We start from the raw sequence: 16,006 nt of genomic DNA, 5'->3' as shown, positions 1-16,006 counted from the left end.
TTTCAGCAGCGTCGCTAGGCCAATATCGTTCTGTCTGCTGCAGACTTTATCTTGGCCTCCTGTGAAGCCAGCGCAGACGCCCAGAATCAAAGTCCCACTCCCCTGCTGTGGGCAATTATCACCTCAGCTCCCCTCTAATGTAACTGGTGCTCATATAATTGAGCCCCTTGGCCGAGTTTAAGCTATAAAAAACTACAATAAAAAAACATAACCTTCTGTTTGCTCATTTTTTAAGAATCTGCAAAGGCTGGAACTTTATCAGAGAGAATTCTTTATTCAATAATAAAAAGTCTGTATTCCTTCTTAACATGGCTTTTCTTCCTTTGTTTAGTTTTAACTATCAGTCACGGATCATTAAAGAAATTTTAGCCACATTTTAAACTGCTTTCACCTTACATTTACGGTTCAAATTTTAAAGTACATATCGATCAGGGGCAAAAATACCAGCTTTAGCTGTTTTTCTTCATTTTCGTACTGGCAAGGGCATTAAAATACTGGCAATGCTCATTAAAAAAGCAGCCAGGTGGCAAACATAGGCATATCAGGAGTTGTGGCCTTTGCGCCACTTTATTTCACTTCGCCCGCCCCACCTAAATGTAGTGCTTTTAGTTTTTACCAATGTTTCTGGCTCTATGAGCTTTAAAATACATAATTTATTAAACATTTCTCTAAAAATTAGCCCGATGAGACTAAACAAATGCTGTTTCGTGAACGGGCATGACCCAGGAATGTGGGTCACTTTTTTGGGAGTGCCCGGGACGAATTTTGATCCCAATCCGACCCTGTCCAAGACCCTTTGTGGAGTCATATGCTGCACCATATTGACTGGGTGTGCAGAAATACGGTAGCCTATTTTACACTTTGAAAAAGAGTCTAACAGGGTTAGGGAGACAGATGTCTCGCACAGGATGTAATACAGCGTGCATCGCTGTGGGAAATGAGAGCGATAGAGGAAACTCACCCACTAACCGCAGGTTTGCACTTGTCACGAAACAGCAGGTTTGTATCATGAGAACACTCTCACAGTTGCAGTCTGTGTGTGAGAAAGAGCACTGAGGTTTGCACGTGCCTGTACCCAGTACGACTGAGAGCAGTGAGCTGGGGGATAACAGGAAATGTACAAACATCACTGCAAAAGAGGCTACAAATTTTAAGTCCCTCGAAATTGCTCCTTATTTTCCTTCTCGATTTCCAATTTATTGGGTGATTAAGCTTAGAGCAAGAGTTTTACAAAAAACTTCTTGTAGCGCTTTTGAAAGATAGGCATCTATTTTCCTAAAACAAGTACACCATTCTCTTAACTTAATTCAGAGAGAAGCAGCTGAGCTTGACATGTACTAAGCCACACAGCATGCCTTTTTTCTGTGGCACATGCCATTTAAAACATTCAATAACGATCTTATGTGACGTGCAAATCAGGCGTGACTATAAAATAAAAGAACTAGAACATTCACAGCCCTAAATCTCTCATGACTTAAATGGACATTTAATATGGATAAGAACCTTTGCATTTAATGCCCTCCGCGATTACCACAAAAATATCTGTCTAAAGTTGTGCAATGTGTATCACTATTAGCATAATCGTCATATGTCTGTATCATTGTCTCTAGCTTTTCTGTTAGAAAGGGGCCTGATTATAAATTGTATAGTACCGGGGTACGGCTAAAAGCACAAGAATTGTTATTGTTAGTGAGCAGTAATTTAGCACCAGTTCAGTGCAATTACGAGGAAACACCCCTTGGGGTTTTATTGCATACATTGACCATCTGCAGTGAGCAAGTGGTAAAAGTATGTGTGGGCCTGGTGGTTTGGAGGGATAGGTTGGGGGGAAGGATGGAAAAAAGAGGGTACATTTTTCTCGCAGAAGAAAGTGTAATAAGACTTGGCTGCTGCTGCAGCTAAAGTTTAATGCAATGTATTTTCCAGGTGGTTTTACCGACCAGAAACATCATATGTAGTTGTCCCACCCCTAGATAAACTGGTTGGGGAACACCCAAACAGCTTATAGTCAGGTGGAGCGAGATAAAAGCATGAAGTAATTTCGCTCCGCCTAGGTTATAAATAATGAGGCCCTATGTGGAAGAGGCTATACATAGTCTTACTTCTATGTCTATAGAATGTTCCCGTTTTTGATATAGAAAATCTGGTCACCCTACTCTGGGTGGAAGAGTCTTGAATTGCAGCGTGGCTTATGTGAGAAGCATTTTAATGCAAAATGATAGCCTTCCCCTACTACCGCAGAATGTGAATAGGTGTCCCATATTTCACAGATATTTATTGGCCTTGAGCTGAATGGGGGCACCTTGAAAGAGTAAGGGCCCCCTGGATGCTTGAGGGGGCTGCACCGTAAGGGCTGCAGGGGGTCTGTGTTACACCCCTGGTTGTATGTGATTGACCGGGGTGGAATTCTTATCCTTAAGTTAGTCACTAGGCATAGGATATGAGAATGGGCTATTTGAGAAGCATTTTGGTGTCAGGGGTGATGTTCTGTGATGTTCCCCTTAGAGCATAAGTGAAGTCACGCAAATGAATGTGCTGGTTACAGGCACCCATGGCAAATGCCCTTCAGAATCCAGTCACGAGTGAGTGATATTCTGGGGTGTGAATCCTACATTTCCAAACCAAGATTCGGGGTGGACTGTTTCCATGAGGAAGAGTGTCAGCATTGACTTGAATTAGGTAAGCCTCTGTTTACAGCAGTTCAGGGGAAGAAAAGTAGTGGGTAGGAATGCTACCCTGAGTGATTGCTACTGGTAAGATTATTTGCAAGTATTCACCCCATCACCTTTTGGGTGTTTGATTGCCAGTAGTATGCCTGGAAACCAGAGACGGGAGCAGCTTTCCAAGTCTACTGCTGCTAATGTTTGTGAATTCCAAAAAATAGTACATGTGTACCCATTCAAGGAGCACTTCTATGGGTGCAGATTTACTGTTTTTTGGTTGAACTAGTCACTAGATGGGCCTGGTTCACAAAGGTAACTTACACTTTTGAATAATTTACACTTTTGAGTAAGTTTACTACTTTTTGTTTATTCACAAAATGTGAGTGTAAATTTACTCCAAAAGTGTACCTTACATGTCTCCACCAATTGAAGGCCCTGGGGGCTATTCACAAACTGCATGTTGTAGTACTTCTAAAGTACTACTGCAAAAAACACAGTAGTACATTAGCAGTTTGTGAATAACATTTTGTAGTATGTTTGTAATGCTATTGTAGTGCTGCTAAATTTACTACAAAAGGCAGTTGGTGAATAGCCCCCAGGCTATATACCCTCTAAAGTAGTCATGTAAGTGCTAAATATGGCCCCCTAGATTATTATTGTAGCTGAAGCAACATTATAGTCCAGGTAATCAAAAAGAGGTGCATGTACAGACAACATACTGAAAGTAAGTATTAACCTCTTCCGTGCGCAGGACGTCCGGGAGCCGTCCTGCGCCACCGTGCCCAAGGAGGGATCCACCCACTAGACACCAAGGAGGGGGGGAGTGGCCCTTGGTCAAGGGCCTTTGCTCCCCCAATCACCAGCCCCCAATATGCCCCCCAGGGGGGCAGAAAGCCCACTAGAAACCAGGTACTATTATTTTGCATTTATGTTGGGGTGGGGGCTGCCCAAAATGGGCATGACAATGCTCCCCCGGGGGCAGTAGCTCCCAATCTGACCACGGGGGGCAGAAAGCCCACTAGAAACCAGGGACTTTTTTTTTTTTAGTAATGTTGGGTTGGGGCTTGCCCAAAATGGGCATGACAATGCCCCCACCCCCCAGAGAAATCCTAATGTTTCTGCCCCCCCCCCCCCCAGGGGGCAGGCAGAGGCAGTAACCCCCAATATGACCACGGGGGCAGAAAGCCCACTAGAAACCCAGGATTTTTTTTTGTATTTATATTGGGGTGAGGGATGCCCAAAATGGACATGACAATGCCCCCCCCACCGGACAAATTCCAGTATTTCGGCCCCCCCTGGGGGCAGATGGGGCAGTAGCTCCCAATCTTACCCCCAGGGGGGTAGAAAGCCCACTAGAAACAAGGTACGTTTTTATAGTAATGTTGGGTGGGAGCTGCCCAGGATGGGCCCCAAAGAAATGCAACAGTCTTTCTGCCCCCCCCCCAGGAGCAGATGGGGCAGAAGTCCCTGATCTGCCCCCGGGGGGGCAAAAAGCCCACTAGGCACCTGGGATTTTGTAATGATGTAGGGGTGGGGGCTGCCCAGAATGGGCATTTCAATGCCCCCTCACAAAAACAATTACCACAGTCTTTCTGCCCCCCTGGAGGCAATAGTACCTTATCTGCCCCCCCCCGGGCAGAAACTCCACTAGGCATGAGGAAATATATTTGTTTTTTTAATTCAGGGGCCGGGTCAGCCCACAATGGGCATGCCAATGCCCGTACCCCCCAAAAAAAGGTTACAGTCTTTACGTCCCCCCCCCGGGGGCAGTGGCCCCTGATCTGCCCCCCACGGGGGCAGAAAGCTCACTATGCGCCAGCGATTACGCTGCCCTTTTTTTATGCATGGGGGTGGGAGCTGTCCAGAATGGGCATATCAATGCCCATCGCCCCCCCCCCAATATGCCACAGTCTTTATGACCCCCCTGGAGGCAGTGGCCCCTGATCTCCCCCAGTGGAAGCAGGAAGCTCACTAGGCGCCAGCGATTACGCTGGCTTTTATTATGCATGGGGGTGGGGGCTGCCCATCCCCCAAAAATGGGCATATAGGGGCAAACAACCCCCCCCCCGATGTTCCTACCTGTGGATTTTGGACCCTAGCTCTGCCGGAACCTAGGGAAATCTAGCAAACCTATACTTTCTAAAAACTAGACACCAAGTGGAATCCAGGATAGGGTGACTTGTCTGACTCTCACCAGATTCTGTTACCCAGAATCCCTAGCAAACCTCAAACTTTGTAAAAAAACACATTTTCCCCACATTTCTGTTATGGAATGTTCTGGAATTTGCATGGATCCACACATTTCCTACCACCCAACATTCCACCAGGTCTCCCGATAAAAATGGTACCTCACTCCCGTGGGTGGGTCAAGTACCCGGGGCAGGCAAGGGCCCAAAATGCATTGAAAAGCCATCAAAATTACCTATCACAAAACAATCTGGTTTTGCAAGGGGGGTCACCTGGGTTTTTGGCCCCAGGCTCGGCAGCCATTTTGGGAAATTACCAAACCCACACATTTCTGGAAACTAGAAACCCTGGGAGTCTTTGAGGTATGGCTTGCGTGGTTCCCCCAATGTTTTCCTACCCAGAATCCCCTGAAAACCTCAAATTTAGCTGAGAAAAACACATTTTCCACATCTTTTTGAGTGGAAACACAGTGCAAGCAAAAATGTCCTACCCCACAATGATCTCCTCAGTCTCCTGAGTAAAATGATACCTCACTTGTGTGAGTGTCCAATGGCTAAAAATGTATTAAAAAACAATTAGTGCTTAGAATTCTCGGTGCTATACCCTCAATCCCTATGTTTTTGGCTCTTCCCAGTCATAGGCCCTTGTCCCACCCACACATAACATAGCTTCTCATAACAGAGACGGAGAAGAGTGTGTACAGCAAAAATACATTTAAAATAAGTGACCCCAGGGCAGGAACTCCTGGCAGTTGTGTTGTACGGTTCCATAGTCATGGGTTCCAGGGAGGACTCCAGGCTCAGGTGAACAGGCAGTGCCTCAGCTTCAGGGGGGTGTATGGAGTGTGACACCCACAAATGCATTATTGGCTCGGTAGTTGGGCTTGGGCACCCTGAGTCGGGTTTGCTTCATCTGTATTGTTTTTGCGTATCATTCTCATTTCGCTTAGAGCTTTTAACTTGTTAATTTTTGGAGCTTGAAACTTAAATGTGTATAGTGGCTGGTTTACCCAAAAAAATAGTAAATCTTCACCCATAGAAGTTCACTTTGAATGGGGGCAAATTTACAACGTTTTGGAATTAACAAACATTGGCAACACTAGGCTTGGAAAGCTGCACCAGTCTCAGGTTTCTAGGCAATTAAACACCCAACAATATGATGGGAAGATTGCGTCCAAATAGCCTTACCAGTGGCAATTGTTGGGGGTGGCATTCCAACCCATCATTTTTCGCCTACTCTGCCAATCTAGGCAGAAGGCCATACTAATGCAAATCAGTACAGACCATGTTCCTTACGTAAAACATTTCATCCCAAACATTGGTCATCACACACACAAAAACACACATACACATGTAGCATCCATGTTGCACATGGATGGAGCATGGGCCTGGTTGCAGGGGAATAGCAGACAAATATAAAAATCACAAAATACCCACAGAACTTGCTATGGGCAACACGAAGCAGGGGCATTCACTCTCTCTAGCCATGCCGGAGACCTTTTCTATCTCCAAATCCACAGAGTTACTACCAGTCCTCTGATTATTTGTATGACATATACAATTGATCAGTCCTGTTAATTTTGTATTATTCATTTTTTTTCAGGTTAATGGTCCTTTAATATTAATGTTTTCCTTTTCAAAATTCTAGGCTGCTAAGTCAGTTGTAGAAGACCAGGCATATATTTTATCTTGCTTGTGTCTAGTATTTTTCCAGATGTATCCATCACTGTACGTGATCAGCCAATTGCTGTGCCTCCTATGTCACATCCACATTAGATAAAACGTTTTTGGAGGGACATCATATAGCATTATATCTTGAAACCGAGCATTATAATGGCACTTAAATGATTCCTCCCAGGTTACTAATGGGGGTGTGGGGGTAAATAGAATTATTGATACTGTCTGTAGTGAAGGTATAATGCTTTCTTAATGTTGGACCCATGAATAGTAGAATATTATTAAAGTAGAGAGTGACATTGACAATGTGAGTGAAAGCCTGCTTCTATGATTTCCCTGTCACTTCACCACGGTAGTAGGGTAATTACTAAAGGGCAAGAAGTGTTTTTAATCTAAGTACGGTTGCTATGGAGTCATAGTCGAACTCATCATTTCCATTACTTCCTCTACCCTACTTCATTGTATGGTGGTATTTTTTTCCTCAGTTCACCGATATACTTCTAATTGCTGATCTCCTTGCTTTCCATTCATACTTTTGTTTTCCTCACCATTCCCTATTCTCCTCCTTTTCAGTAATAACAAATCTTGCCTCAAACGTAAGGTCCACTGTCTCTCGGTTCTCCCAACTTCCACTGTCCTCATGTCTTGTCTCATATTTGCCTTTTCCTTGCTCACAACCTGACTAGTTGCTCTCTCCTCTGTCCCTAAGCCTTATAAATGCATCTATTAAGGCATAAGCCTGCAGAAATTAAACATATATTTTGGGGCTGGACAGGACCATCTGCATATGGTCAGACTGATCTGGAGATTGCACTGGTCGTGTTTGCAATATACAGGTGTTCAACATCACAAATCTTTGAATGGTCAACATTAGTACACTATGATTGAATGACCAGTAACTGAATAGGTGCATATACACTGTGTCATGACTACATGAGAGTATTCCCTAATGAAAGTATCCCTCCCTTCTTTCTGTCATGTCAGAACTTCACTAAAGTGGGCGAGGCAGATTCCTCCCGCTGTGGAACACAGGAGCAGTTATTGAAACGGGGATGTGACCAGGACCAGATAATGGACCCGCGTAGCTCATATAAGATCCTGGAGGACACTCCACTCAGCGACAACTCGGATAAAAAGACTGTGACTCAACTGGCCCCTCAAAAAATCCAGCTGACACTGCGGCCAGGTGAGTAACATCACACTGTCCGATTAACTACATGCACTGTCCAATATTTCCACACTTTTGATCTGCAATGTATTCTTGATTCTTTTTTAGATACTAGATTATTGCAATCTGAGTGCTCTTACGATACTGTTTAGCCAGTCTGCTTAATGGAATCCTCTGATCAGCTGACATATACAAATGCTTTTAATCCTCCATCTTAAAGAATTGACTAGCAGGGTTTCTTTTTCTCAATGAATATCAAGGTGAAACTTTCTCCAAATGTACTTCACTTTTATTCAATGTATCTAATGATGATTGTTCGATTACCTTCCAACACTGTCCTCTTCAGTTGTTTACTACTCTTGTTAGATTTGACAAGCCTTTGATGTAGATCTTATGTAGCAGTACAGCAAGTTTCCTACTATATGAAAAAGTAAGGTTAGCAGCATTGATGACTTTGGTGACCATAGTAAGAAAATAATGGATACGACCTCACAGCAACTACATCACACACAAAAGCAATACAAATCAAAACTAATAAGACTATACTACACCAGTTACTGAACTAGATTAGCAAATCCCCTCTCACCATCCACACCCATGGCACCTAACAAATACGATGTTTGGGCATAATACACAAATGAAACTAATTTGACAGAGAGATAGAAATCAAAATCAAATCAAAAGATGTGAAATAAGTACAACTGAAATATAATGTGAAGAAATGGAGAAGATATAGAAAGGTGACCTCAAGGAAATGGGAAGAAAGTTGTAGACAAGGAGGAAAGTAAAAACAAAAAATAAGACATTTTTAGAATGCTGAAGAAACTTAAAAAATATATCCAAAATGTTAATAATGTGTAAGGAAATGCCTCTCTTTGTATGAACAATCCTTCAAATTTTTGGAATGAAGTTGCTTGTTTTTCAACCCTGAAATGCACTGGGCCCTGCTGACCAGGCCCCAGTGCACGTGTTCTGACCCTCATAATCTTTGCGCAATTAGAGAATACCTGATTGTCATATTTCACTTACCTTTAAGTCCCTTGTATATGGTACAAAGTGTACCCATGGCTAGTAAGTAAAATGTCACTAGTGAGCTAAAGCCCTTAATTGTATCACCACTGCAGTGGCAAAGTGAAAACATGTCTCTAGGTCTGCCAATGCAGACTGGTATGGCAGCTCTTAAACTACCAGCTCTACATGGCAAAATTAACTCCACTGCCAAGTCCAAACCTCCCTTTTTAATATAGCCTTATAGCCCGCCGTAGAGGGCTATACCGGCAATTAAAGGCCCTCTCCAGCGTTAAAGGCCCCGAGCCGAAGGCAGCACGGGGCCTTTAAGCAGCACGGGGGTAGGAATAAGGAGTTCTTCTTCTGCCGGTAATTCAACCGCGCTGAGTACCCCTCGCCTGCAAGTTCATGGGGCATTGAAAAACTATCAAAAAGAAGACCGCATTAGGTCAATATTTTTGGTACTCATTGAATTTACCTCGCTTCACCTGGGCCAGCTCATGCCCTGAAGCCCAAACAGTCAGCCTATTTTTGCTGCATTGTTTGTAGGACAGTAGGCATACCTCTGTAGAACTGAGTTTTTAGTGGTAGGGATCATGATATGGTCCTGATGAGTAAGCAGTGGGGGACTGCTTACGAAACATGTCGACTAGGTAGCAAGCTAATGCTCTACCTCAACATCCCCTTCTTAATGTTCCCAGCTAGAGAAGTGAATAAAAATGTTTTTTCTACTAAGCCAGGGAATTTTTAAACCTTTTTGGAATTTTTTCACACTCACTAGTTAGGTCCCTACACTTTCACTGACACCCCTGCACTGACACATAGCCTCTGTCACAACTAGAGTGCTCCCACGTAGTTCGTCTGGTCGTAGCACGCCCCGCCCCGTTATAGGGACGGGAAGACCCCTATGATGAAGCATGACACTAAAGGATTTTTTTAGTGTGTGAGGGGTATTTTAACAAGCACACTGTGCTCTCATCTTTTCCAACTTAAGAGAGAGCCTAGCATCACCTCAGAAAACAAAATAAAATACAAAATAAAAATTATCACTTTTTCTCTTTGATAGAATCTTCTTGTTTATATAATTATGACTTTAGAAATTCACCACATTCTTACCTCAAAGTTCTACCCTCTATTTCTGATTAACTACAGCAGTTGTTTGATGACAGCCTGCTGCCCTCCTGCCAGGAGGAATGAATGGCGCACCAGGCAAAGAAGCAAAAGGCCTGTTGGTCGGAGGAGATGTGACGTCCTCCTGTGATGTTTGCCTGGGTATGTGGCCACTGATGACCCACACTCAAAGGGGCAGCCGCAAGTGATAGGCAAATGGGAGTCACACTGTAGCCTGCCCTGCCCTTTGTTGAGGTAGGCTGGCATCTCCCCCAAATGGGGAAGACCTGTTGCAGAACTGGTTTCAGGGGGGAGTTGCGCAACACCTTAGGGGTGTGACTATAGCTCTGACCCAGGGAATAGGAGTTCTGACATCTTGGACAGAGATATGAACTAAGGGATTCCTTTCACCCTCGAGTCGGAAGCCTAGTGATTACAACCAGGCTGCTCCGGCCACTAGCACCTAATTGTTCCTGCACCTGAGGCGGAAGCCGGGTGGTAGTTAGCCTGCATTTAAAAATTCTGTGATTTACTGTGTTTTATTTTGCGCCGCATTACGACACTTTGTCTTTTTAAAATTCATTTCTCCACTGCCTAAAATCATTGAATTACACTCCCCCCTAGCTCACAGCCGATTAGACACTGTGGCTGGCAAACGCAGGACCATTCCCCTCAGAACTCCGGTAGGAAACTACATTTCCCAGCGCCCTTGCTGTAGAAGGGACTACAAAGGGAGGAGCGCTCCTTGAGACGCGAGATTCCTTTCACCCTCGAGTCGGAAGCCTAGTGATTACAACCAGGCCGGTCCGGCCACTAGCACCTAATTGTTCCTGCACCTGAGGCGGAAGCAGGGTGGTAGTTAGCCTGCATTTAAAAATTCTGTGATTTACTGTGTTTTATTTTGCGCCGCATTTCGACACTTTGTCTTTTTAAAATTCATTTCTGCACTGCTTAAAATCATTGAATTACACTCCCCCCTAGCTCACAGCCGATTAGACACTGTGGCTGGCAAACGCAGGACCATTCCCCTCAGAACTCCGGTAGGAAACTACATTTCCCAGCGCCCTTGCTGTAGAAGGGACTACAAAGGGAGGAGCGCTCCTTGAGACGCGAGATTCCTTTCACCCTCGAGTCGGAAGCCTAGTGATTACAACCAGGCCGGTCCGGCCACTAGCACCTAATTGTTCCTGCACCTGAGGCGGAAGCAGGGTGGTAGTTAGCCTGCATTTAAAAATTCTGTGATTTACTGTGTTTTATTTTGCGCCGCATTTCGACACTTTGTCTTTTTAAAATTCATTTCTCCACTGCCTAAAATCATTGAATTACACTCCCCCCTAGCTCACAGCCGATTAGACACTGTGGCTGGCAAACGCGGGACCATTCCCCTCAGAACTCCGGTAGGAAACTACATTTCCCAGCGCCCTTGCTGTAGAAGGGACTACAAAGGGAGGAGCGCTCCTTGAGACGCGAGATTCCTTTCACCCTCGAGTCGGAAGCCTAGTGATTACAACCAGGCTGCTCCGGCCACTAGCACCTAATTGCTCCTGCACCTGAGGCGGAAGCCGGGTGGTAGTTAACCTGCATTTAAAAATTCTGTGATTTACTGTGGGTTTTTTTGCGCCGCATTTCGACACTTTGTCTTTTTAAAATTCATTTCTCCACTGCCTAAAATCATTGAATTACACTCCCCCCTAGCTCACAGCCGATTAGACACTGTGGCTGGCAAACGCGGGACCATTCCCCTCAGAACTCCGGTAGGAAACTACATTTCCCAGCGCCCTTGCTGTAGAAGGGACTACAAAGGGAGGAGCACTCCTTGAGACGCGAGATTCCTTTCACCCTCGAGTCGGAAGCCTAGTGATTACAAACAGGCTGCTCCGGCCACTAGCACCTAATTGTTCCTGCACCTGAGGCGGAAGCCGGGTGGTAGTTAGCGTGCATTTAAAAATTCTGTGATTTACTGTGTTTTATTTTGCGCCGCATTTCGACACTTTGTCTTTTTAAAATTCATTTCTCCACTGCCTAAAATCATTGAATTACACTCCCCCTTAGCTCACAGCCGATTAGACACTGTGGCTGGCAAACGCGGGACCAGTCCCCTCAGAACTCCGGTAGGAAACTACATTTCCCAGCGCCCTTGCTGTAGAAGGGACTACAAAGGGAGGAGCACTCCTTGAGACGCGAGATTCCTTTCACCCTCGAGTCGGAAGCCTAGTGATTACAAACAGGCTGCTCCGGCCACTAGCACCTAATTGTTCCTGCACCTGAGGCGGAAGCCGGGTGGTAGTTAGCGTGCATTTAAAAATTCTGTGATTTACTGTGTTTTATTTTGCGCCGCATTTCGACACTTTGTCTTTTTAAAATTCATTTCTCCACTGCCTAAAATCATTGAATTACACTCCCCCCTAGCTCACAGCCGATTAGACACTGTGGCTGGCAAACGCGGGACCATTCCCCTCAGAACTCCGGTAGGAAACTACATTTCCCAGCGCCCTTGCTGTAGAAGGGACTACAAAGGGAGGAGCACTCCTTGAGACGCGAGATTCCTTTCACCCTCGAGTCGGAAGCCTAGTGATTACAAACAGGCTGCTCCGGCCACTAGCACCTAATTGTTCCTGCACCTGAGGCGGAAGCCGGGTGGTAGTTAGCGTGCATTTAAAAATTCTGTGATTTACTGTGTTTTATTTTGCGCCGCATTTCGACACTTTGTCTTTTTAAAATTCATTTCTCCACTGCCTAAAATCATTGAATTACACTCCCCCCTAGCTCACAGCCGATTAGACACTGTGGCTGGCAAACGCGGGACCAGTCCCCTCAGAACTCCGGTAGGAAACTACATTTCCCAGCGCCCTTGCTGTAGAAGGGACTACAAATACAGATGGCCACTGCTTCGCGCAGCGAACGCGAGCAGCGGACGCGAGCAGCGGACGCGCCTTTGTCGCGCCGGAGTCGAGCCTGAGTCAAGCCCGTCTGCGCTCGTCCGCGTCGAGGACGGGCCTAGGGCCACCAACTCTTTTCAGGTGATCCCTTTTTCTAAAAATTCTCTTCTTGCTTTGAATAATTCCAGTTCACACTGTCTCCATGCCCTTGATGTGGATAAATGGGCCGGCCCGATCAGCTGTGTCAGCCGCAAACATACCCTAACTCCTTATCAACCCAATGTCACTCATTCGATCCCAAGCTGCTTTAAAGGTGGCCTAATAAACGCCCGCTCAATGTGTAAAAACTCTCTTCATATCTTTGACCTGGTTCATGAAAACGACTTAGACTGTCTCTTCATTACTGAAACTTGGCTTCGTGAGTGGTCCAACCCCGATATAGTCCATGCCATCCCCCCAGGCTATTCCATCTGCAGACAAGATCGCCTAGGACAATGTGGTGGTGGCCTGGCCATCATTTATAGAGACGTGTATAAATGTTCTATCAGAGAACTCCCTGACATTGAAGAAGCGGAGAGTTTATATTTTTGTATTCAAGTCCATGACACCTTTTCCTTTTCAGGAACTTTAATCTATCGTCTCCCTCGCAATCCTTTGCAGTTCCTTGCCTGTGTAGGAGAGGTACTGAGTGACCTTATTCTTAAGTACTCTAATTTCACAATCATAGGTGATCTGAATTTCCACTTAGATGATCCCACTGACAAATACACCTCTAATTTTAAAGAAATCCTACAGATCCTAGGATTAACACTCAGGACTCTCGAAGCCACCCATAAAGCTGGACACTCTCTGGATTTCATATGCTCTAACTTAGATAAAATGAAAGTTAATGATCCCATACCCCTGACCTGGACTGATCATTTTTATATAGAATTCAACATTGAACTCACTAATAGTAAACTGAAGTCCAAAAAGTTAGCAAAAAAGGGTAACTCTTTACCTAATTGGAGCAAAATCATGAAACATCCAGATCTTACCAGCTGGGCCAAGGAAAGTAAACCCATTCTCTCGGGACACACCACGATAGATTATCAAAAATTCGAAAGATGGATGACCGACATAGGAAATAACATCAGAAACCCAGAAAGTAATGGAGAGACCTTAGGAAAAAGGAAAGCCTCTGCCCCTTGGTTTTCTGACAGCCTAAAAGAACAACTGGTAGAAATCAAATCTCTTGAGCGCAAATGGCGACGGAATTATGACAATGACGCCAAAACCATATACAAGAAAGCTAGGAGACTATATCACTCTTCTATCAAAGTGGCAAAGTCGAACTGTTTCACTTCCCGTATTGAAGCGGCAGACAACAAGCAAAAAGACATTTTTTAAATTGTTAACAGCTTCACCAAACCTAAAATTGCCACTCAAGAGATTCCTCCTTCGCAGAGCCTATGCAATGACATAGCCTCTTACTTTACCCAAAAAATAGAAACGCTCACCAAAGACTTCCCTCATTTTGTAATAACAGAATCCACTAATGAAGCTGCTCTTAAGCCCCATTTGCCTAAATGGGAAAATTTCAGCCACATCAGCTTGGACGCCTCTTTACGGGGAATATCTACCCTGAAATCAGGATCCCCTTCCGATCCCTGTCCCCCTTCTCTCCTCAATTCCATAATACAGGAGGTCAATCCGCATATAAATGCTATCATCAACTCATCCTTCCAATCGGGAGAAATTCCCCCTCAGTGGAAGTTAGCAATAGTGAAACCACTACAGAAAAAAGCATTACAAGACCCTACCACCCTCTCTAATCTACGCCCCATTTCGCTCCTTCCTGCCATTTGCAAGATCGCAGAATCCCTCGCCAATAAACAGCTAAAGGCATTCCTGGAAGAAAATGACATTTTACATCCTTGTCAAGCAGGTTTCAGAACCCATCATTCCACTGAATCTGCTCTTTTGTCCTCCACTGAAACCATTCGTGCTGCATTGGATCCGGGCAAAATAGCTGTCCTGATCCTATTAGATCTCTCTGCAGCATTCGACACGGTATCCCATGCTATCCTTTTACATCGCCTTTCCAATGCTGGCATAGCAGGAACCGTGTTCGAATGGTTTAAAAACTACTTAGCACATAGACGCCAGATTGTAAGGTTAGGCGACTTCTCTTCAGAGGAAAAATCCACTAAAACTGGGGTCCCGCAGGGCTCCAGTTTAAGCCCCACCTTATTCAATCTTTACATGGTCCCTCTACTTAATTGGATTTCCTCCCATAACATCAGTACTGTCGCTTACGCTGACGACACTCAGCTTGTTCTGACCCTCGATAAAAATCAACCTAACGCAGAACAAACATTAAAAGAATGTCTGTCAGATACCTTCAAATGGATGTCACATAACCATCTGAAGTGCAATTCATCTAAAACTGAAATCATACCTTTTGGACCCAACAATCTCTTCTCTCCACAACAATGGTGGCCTGAAAATGCAGAAGCTCCCCCAATACCATTAATGCCGCGCGAAACCTAGGAATAAAATTTGAGAACACCCTGACTTTCGACCAACAAGCCAAGGAAGTGGCAGGGGTATGTTTTGGCATTATCAGAAGCTTGAGGAAATTCTTCGATCTTCTTCCGCTGAGGGCCAGATGTATGGTAGCTGTTACTCTTATAACATCTAGGCTGGACTATTGTAACAGCCTCTATGCTGGACTGAACAGATCAGCCCTTCATAAACTTCAAATAGTCCAGCATGCAGCTGCCAGACTGGTCCTCAGACTGCCCAGAAAATCTTCGGCCTCGGCAGCGCTGGACGCCTTGCACTGGCTCCCTATCCACAAGCGCATACTCTTCAAGGTCCTGACCATCACCTACAGAGCCTTTTACCATCAGGGCCCATTGTACTTGCGCAAATACTTTAATCAATATCACCCGTCAAGATCACTCAGGTCCTCTACAGCCAACCTACTTCACGTCCCCAGGTTCAAAAGGTCAACGAGAGGAGGAAAATCCATTGCTGTCATTGGCGCCAAAGTATGGAATAAACTTCCCTCTTTCTTACGTCAAGCCCCCACTGAACTTAAATTCAGAAAGCTTTTAAAAACATGGATCTACACCTTACCTAATGCCGAATGTATGGGATTCATATAATGTGCTTCTCTCACAGGTAGTCCCTTTCACCTACTACCTGCGGTTTCTGGAATCCTAGCGCCAAGATACTCCTTGGAGTGGTAGCGCGCTATATAAGTCTCTCCTCACTTCACTTCACTTCACTTGTTTATTTCCAACCCCACAGGAAGTGAGATAAAAGGGG

At 44.9% G+C, this 16,006-nt stretch overlaps 1 protein-coding gene across 1 annotated transcript in view; it reads left to right on the top strand.

Annotated features, from left to right (window-relative positions):
- ITGB7 (integrin subunit beta 7) overlaps positions 1-16,006 on the top strand; it is an 887,312-nt gene that overhangs the window by 353,061 nt on the left and 518,245 nt on the right. Inside the window, exon 4 of the mRNA XM_078687492.1 lies at positions 7,511-7,712. Coding sequence (XP_078543618.1) covers positions 7,511-7,712 — 202 coding nt within the window. The remainder of the gene's footprint in view (positions 1-7,510; positions 7,713-16,006) is intronic.

Source organism: Lissotriton helveticus, chromosome 1_1, assembly GCF_964261635.1.
Source record: "Lissotriton helveticus chromosome 1_1, aLisHel1.1, whole genome shotgun sequence".
Taxonomy (NCBI): Eukaryota; Metazoa; Chordata; class Amphibia; order Caudata; family Salamandridae; genus Lissotriton; species Lissotriton helveticus.
This window is presented reverse-complemented; position numbering and strand designations above follow the sequence as displayed.